Here is a 7,161-nt window from a genome sequence, read left to right as displayed (position 1 = left end):
AACAAAGTTAATTTTAATACAGCCAAATACAAAGTTATACATCAAGGAACAAGGAATGAAGGCCACACCTACACAATGGGGACGATGTGAGGGGTTGGATCACAGAAACCCCCTTGGGACTGCCACCTGATGTGCCTAGACTACCTCTGAGCCCGTTTTCCCTGCCAGCTTGGGACTTCAGCACGTTTCCTTGTTTGAGCCAGACATGCTTGCTTGCTGCAAACACAGATCCAAGTCTGAACCACATCCCCCACAAGCTGCAGGCTTAACTGAAAACAGCTTAAGAAGTGTTCCTGTCTCCAGCACTCAGATACCCAGCTCCCAATGGGGTCCAAACCCCAAATAAATCTGTTTTACCCTGTATAAAGCTTCTACAGGGTAAACTCATAAATTGTTTGCCCTTTATAACACTGATAGAGAGATATGCACAGCTGTTTGCTCCCCCAGGAATTAATACTTGCTCTGGGTTAATTAATAAGTAAAAAATGATTTTATTAAATATAAAAAGTAAGATTTAAGTGGTTCCAAGTAATAACAGACAGAACAAAGTAAATTACCAAGCAAAATAAAATAAAGCACGCAAGTCTAAGCCTAATACAGTAGAAAACTGGATACAGATAAAATCTCACCCTCAGAGATGTTTCAATAAGCTTCTTTCACAGACTGGATGCCTTCCTAGTCTGGGCCCAATCCTTTCCCCTGATACAGTCCTTGTTCCAGCTCAGGTGGTAGCTAGGGGATTTCTCATGACTGCAGCCCCCTTTGTTCTGTTCCACCCCCTTATATATCTTTTGCACAAGGCGGGAATCCTTTGTCCCTCTCTGGGTTCCCACCCCTCTTTTCAATGGAAAAACACCGGGGTAAAGATGGATTCCAGTTCAGGTGACATGATCACATGTCACTGTAAGACTTCATTACCCACTTGCCAGCACACAGGTATACAGGAAGACTTACAAGTAAACAGAGCCATTTATAACCACTTGTCCCGGTTAATGGGAGCCATCAAGATTCCAAACCACCATTAATGGCCCACACTTTGCCTAATTACAATAGGACCTCAGAGTTATATTTCATATTTTTAGTTTCAGATACAAGAACTATACATTTATACAAATAGGATGACCACACTCAGTAGATTATAAGCTTTGTAATGATACCTTACAAGAGACCTTCTGCATGAAGCATATTCCAGTTATATTATATTCACACTCATAAGCATATTTCATAACATCATATGGAGTGCACTGTCACAGATGGTATCCTGGAAAGCAGTGACTCTGAAAAGGATTCAGGGGTCATAGTGGGCAAACAACTGAACATGAGCTCACAGAGTGATGCTTTGCCAAAAAGGGCTAATGCAATCCATGGATATATATATAAGTAGGGGAGTAATAAGTAGGGGTACGGAGGTGATTTTATCTCTGTATACAGCATTGGTGAGACCAATGCTGGAATACTGCATAAAGCTCCAGTGTCCAAATTTTTGTTAAAAAATTGGAGACGGAGCAGAGAAGAGCCACAAAAATGATTTGAGGACTGGAGAGAATTCCTTATAGTGAGAGATTTAAAGAGCTCCATCTGTTTAATTTATCAAAAAGAAGGCTGAGCGGTGACTTGATGACAATGTCTAAGTACCTTCACAGTGAAAGAATACTGGGTACTACAGGGGTCTTTAATCCAGTGAAGAAAAGACACAACAAGAACCAATGGCTGGAAGCTGAAGCCAGACAAATTCAAATTAGAAATAAGGGACCAATTTTTAACAGTGAGGGTGAGTAGCCATTGGAACACATTGCCAAGGAAAGGGGCGGATTCTCCGTCCCTTGATGTTGTCAAGTCAAGACTGGATGCCTCTCTGGAAGGTATGCTTTAGCTAAACACAAGTTATGGACCTCAATATAGGCATAACTGGGTGTCATTTAATGGCCTGTGATCTACAGGAAGACAGACTCAAAGAGCTAATGTCCCTTCTGGCCTTAAAGTCTGTGAATCTATGCATCTAGAAAGGAACACAAACCTGATTGAATTTGTATGTACCTATTTACTGCATTTCTACAGCAAATGTGACAATGGCATTTTATGGGAATCACTGCTTTCTTTATACTGAAACTTCTCATGCAGCTTTAAGGCTTTTCTTTCTATATTGTGTCCTGTCATAAAAAATCAATTTAACCCCCCCCCCCCCTGCAATGGCATAAGTCATCCAAAGGCTTTTTTCCAGAATAATATCATCTAACCTGGTGCTTTGATAACTAAACAAGAACAGCATTTTTTAAATGACTCAGGTCCCCCCTTCTTTGTATACTGAGGTGGTCCAAATGTAAAACAAGAGCTATCAGCATCATCCTATTGCCTTTTGGTACTTTGTGCCCGGAGCCTTCCTCCCATCCCTGATAGGATTGTCTGTGCACTGCTGCTCCTTCCTGTGCATCTCTCTCTTGCTCTCTCTCTCTCTTTCTCCCTCTCTCTCTGCTGTTGCTGAACTGCAGCTCCCACTGGAACTTGCACAATCAAAAACAGCCCTTGTCTCATACACCAGTGAATCACATCACCTGAAGAAGAAGAGGAGCAAAAAGAATGCACTAGCCTGGTTGCTTATAAAACACGAGGAGCACATCCAGAGGAAAGGCAAGGATTTATGTGAGACCCACTTAGCCGGAGCTTTGCTGCCTGTGGTTTGTGGGCTGTCACTGGATTTTATAGGAGTTTACGTTCATGCGTTTGAGGAATGTTTAAGCACAGCTGATCGCCTATTGCACCCGAAAGCTGGCAGAGGCTGCTGCTGCTGCTGCAGTAGCTGTTGCAGCAGGATGAATGTGTGACAGATCGTCGCCTGGGCACTGCTTGTGAATATCCAGTCCTACTCGGGCTTCATTAACTGTCTGGAGAAGAGATACTGAGGATCACAGATGCACTAACTAAGCAGGTGCCACACTGGATCTATCACTGTGTACTCCTTATTGTGGAAAATGGTCAACAAAGACATGAATGGATTCCCAGTCAAGAAGTGCTCAGCCTTTCAATTTTTTAAAAAGAGGGTAAGGCTTTTCTTTCGGTTGTTCTTTCTTTTACATGCCATTGTAAGGGGGAGTCTGTGGAGGAGGAAAGTGTTTTAGTCACAATGTCCTACTGTAAGTGGACGCATGAACTGTGAGTTTTACTATACACCAAGAGCCATGAAATTGTACACAAAGGGGGGGATCGAATGATGTAAGCAATGTTTGCTGTGGAACGTATATCTCAATCGCAGCTGTACCACAGAGCTTGACGTAATAGAACTGGATATTCAGAACAGAATAAAACACTCTGAATCAGAGTCCAGGGATGTTGCAGCATCTCTCACTCTCTGCCTCCCTCTCCCCCACACCCACTTATGGGTTTGACTTGCTCTACACCTTTCATTCACTAGTCTGAAGTGCTGCATTACGCTCTTCATTCATCACTGTGAATAAAGATGCTCAGGTTCTCAGCAGAATCTGTCAGTCTGTAATTTGCCACATAGCCACAACCTGTATTTACCTTCAAGGCAGGAGGAAAGTATCAGATAGTTTGCAGATCTACGGGACACCTGTCACTTAAATCTCTTGATTTTTTTCCTCTTCTCTTTTGGTTAGTATGGCAGAATGATTGCAGCTCATTTCTTAGGTGGAAAGCTGCAGGGTGCTGTATTTGACTGTTACTGTCCTCTTGAAAATGTACGTCTTAAGCTTCGCATCACTACTTTAACAGCATTCATTGTGTTTCCCTGACTCTTTAGGAACACAGTAATGCTCACTCTCCATTCAACTCTGCTTATGGCAATAAAGTCATTTCCATGGGCAACAAGAATAGAGTTTCTGAATAGACCTGGGCAGAGAGGGAGCAAAGATGCTAAGCATCAGAGACAGGCTGACAGCAGGAACTGGAGAGGAGTTACTGAATGATTAAAAATATAAGCTCTTGCTTTAAAGAAATGGAGTAGAACTAGATAAACTGCTCCATTCATTCATTCCCATTCATTCTCTCTCTGTGTTATGGTCACTCCATTTAACCCTCCCATCAAAGACAGTGAAGCCTTTCCCAACCACTGAACTATGAGCAGAGACCAACAAATTCAAAGTGCATCAAATGGCAAAATTTAAAGGGCAGAACTGGAAAAAATACAAGCAGTTTGTCATGGAAAGGCTCATTTGGAGAAAACATATCTTTGTTCACATTTGTTATTATTATTAATGATTATTTGTATTGTATTGAGAAATTGTAGATACGGTGCTAGGCACTGTACAAACACAGTCTAAAAAAAATCTGTGTCCTAAAGAGTTTAAATACTAAGTAAATTATTTTTCATTCATTTACATTTCATACATTTCTCATTAGTAAGGCTTTCCTGGGATCCAAAGCTTCCAAAAGGTCTATAGATAAAAACAAGTATATTATTAAAGTGGGGGGGGGGGGCGGGAAATCACTTGCAGTTCATATTTGAGTTAAACACTGCCAGGTTGTCTCCTATTTCCCTGTACAGTAATAAGACTATTTAATGTGGGAAGCTTCTGCATCTACAGTCTATGAGGTGGGAGAATTGTCTTTGCAGGATGAACTTATTGCTCCCTGATCTTCAATAAAATTCCCTTAGGAGGAGTTTTTTTTTTTTTTTAATGACTGTTGTATCTGTAGAAAATATCCCAGTGAGAGTCTCAGAAAAATGGAATGACAGAAAATTTTCATTGTCAATAACTGAGTGTTTCAATTTATCAGGTTTTATATTTGATACTACTGGTACAAAGACAGATGAGGGCTTTTTAAAAATCAGTAAAACTAATTTAAAATCACAAAGGTAGAAAACTCCATCATTTTCATCGATATGTAAATGTACTCATTGAACTGTCTGTTAACCACATCGTTCCCCATTCACAAAAAGCCCCGCACACAAATATCACTTACAAAGTGCCTGCGTCAGTCCTCGAATGGCATGCAGTACAAGGGGAGAAAGCTGCCTGTTCTTAATGTGAATGTGTTGTTGAGGATGATGCAGGCTTACAGCAAATTACCTGCTGCTGTTATGCTGAACTGGCTAAACATACTGTATTTGACTAGCTGGGAGATTGTCAGAGGCAGAGCCAATTCTGTGCCAAACTGGTGTTCTGGACCCATCCTCGGAAGTCCACCAAAGAATGGCAAGGGAAAAATACATGAGACATCTGGGGAAGCCTATGGGTTAAGTTCATTGAATCAAACATGATGTCCTGTTTTTTTCTTATTTATTATTGTTGGGATTTCAGTAGCATCTGGACTGGAGGACCCTCACTGCAAATAATCTAGATCTCTACCCAGAACACAAACCAGAGAGTTTTAAAGATTAGGAGAGCTATGGAATACAGGTGACCGGTCAGCTATTCAACATAGAAAATTTTCTAACTTATTTAGAGACAAAACTAACTTTGACTGACCGACTCTCCCATGGTACCAGTACTTTCAAGTTAGGCACTATGTTTCTGAACTTTCTAGAAACCCTGTTGTGTATAAAAAGAGAACTTTAATAGCAGCAATGGCTTCTGGGCAAGCAGGAAACAAAAAAAAACCCTAATTGGTATCAATCTTTGCAGACAACTTTCATAAATTAAAAATTTTCCATACATGACATGCTATGAAAAAGACCCAGATAGACACATTACCCCAGAGAAATGGGATTTGATCTGGAAAAGATGACCAGCAACCTCATAAAGCATGATAAAAGCAAATTTTCTTTAAGATACTGTTTCAATAGTACCTCACACCAGTCAGGTTAAGAATATATAGAGACTGAGTGGGGATAAATGTTGGAAAAATTGTGGTGAAAGAGGAGATTTTATGCATATATGATGGATATGTCCAGTCATTAGAGAGTATTTGCAATCTGTAACCAAATAACACCAATTGCTGGATATTTATTACCAAATGCTCCTTTAGTAATCCTCCTGGGACTTCCCAGAGGAAATGGTCACACAAAAGAAAATGAAGAATTAAAATCTTATCTGCTATGGCTATTGATAGCCTCTCATTGGAAAAGAAAAATAGCCCAACCGTAGAGAAATGGTTAAAAAAAAAAAGGCGATTGTTATGGAAAAATCAGCACCTCAATTCCATCCATAGCAAAATAGGCAGAGGACAGATAGATACTTAGATGTTTGATTACCTTTTATTCAATACTCAGAAAAAAGAAAAAGAAAAAGAAAAAAAGAAAAGGGACACTAAACTATCTAAATTACTACATGCCACAAGGGGCCACAACAGTGGTTCCCTTAACCCACCCAGCAATATTGTTAATCTTTCCAGCTATACTCTTAGCCCAGCAGAAGAATCTGTCCTATCTCGGGGCCTCTCCTTCTGCCCCTCCACCCCCACGAACATGATACAGTTCTGTGGTGACCTAGAATCCTATATTCGACATCTCCGACTCAAGGAATATTTCCAACATACCTCTGAACAACATACTAATCCACAGAGACCTCCCTACCAACACTACAAAAAGAAGGATTCTAGGTGGACTCCTCCTGAAGGTCGAAACAGCAGACTGGACTTCTACATAGAATGCTTCCGCCGACGTGCACGGGCTGAAATTGTGGAAAAGCAGCATCACTTGCCCCATAACCTCAGCCGTGCGGAACACAATGCCATCCACAGCCTCAGAAACAACTCTGACATCATAATCAAAAAGGCTGACAAAGGAGGTGCTGTCGTCATCATGAATAGGTCGGAATACGAACAAGAGGCTGCTAGGCAGCTCTCCAACACCACTTTCTACAAGCCATTCCCCTCTGATCCCACTGAGGGTTACCAAAAGAAACTACAGCATTTGCTCAAGAAAATCCCTTAAAAAGCACAAGAACAAATCCGTACAGACACACCCTTGCAACCCTGACCTGGGGTATTCTATCTGCTACCCAAGATCCATAAACCTGGAAATCCTGGATGCCCCATCATCTCAGGCATTGGCACCCTGACAGCAGGATTGTCTGGCTATGTAGACTCCCTCCTCAGGCCCTACGCTACCAGCACTCCCAGCTATCTTAAAGACACCACTGACTTCCTAAGGAAACTACAATCCATTGGTGATCTTCCTGAAAACACCATCCTAGCCACTCTGGATGTAGAAGTCCTCTGCACTTTATACTTTGCTCTGACATACCCATGCACTGGCTGTTT

General features: G+C 41.3%; 1 protein-coding gene across 2 annotated transcripts in view; it reads left to right on the top strand.

The window, feature by feature from the left end:
• The first annotated feature begins 2,508 nt into the window (after positions 1-2,508).
• The window catches only part of SGK1 (serum/glucocorticoid regulated kinase 1), a 121,959-nt gene continuing 117,306 nt past the window's right edge, over positions 2,509-7,161 (top strand). Inside the window, exon 1 of one of the 2 annotated variants that reach the window (XM_074948454.1) lies at positions 2,509-3,038. In XM_074948454.1, coding sequence (XP_074804555.1) covers positions 2,970-3,038 — 69 coding nt within the window. In that variant the 5' untranslated portion in view covers positions 2,509-2,969. The remainder of the gene's footprint in view (positions 3,039-7,161) is intronic. The other variant, XM_074948455.1, reaches the window with a different exon arrangement.

Source organism: Natator depressus, chromosome 3 (assembly GCF_965152275.1).
Source record: "Natator depressus isolate rNatDep1 chromosome 3, rNatDep2.hap1, whole genome shotgun sequence".
Taxonomy (NCBI): domain Eukaryota; kingdom Metazoa; phylum Chordata; order Testudines; family Cheloniidae; genus Natator; species Natator depressus.
The sequence above is the reverse complement of the archived record's forward strand: the minus strand, read 5'-3'. Positions and strand labels throughout refer to the sequence as shown.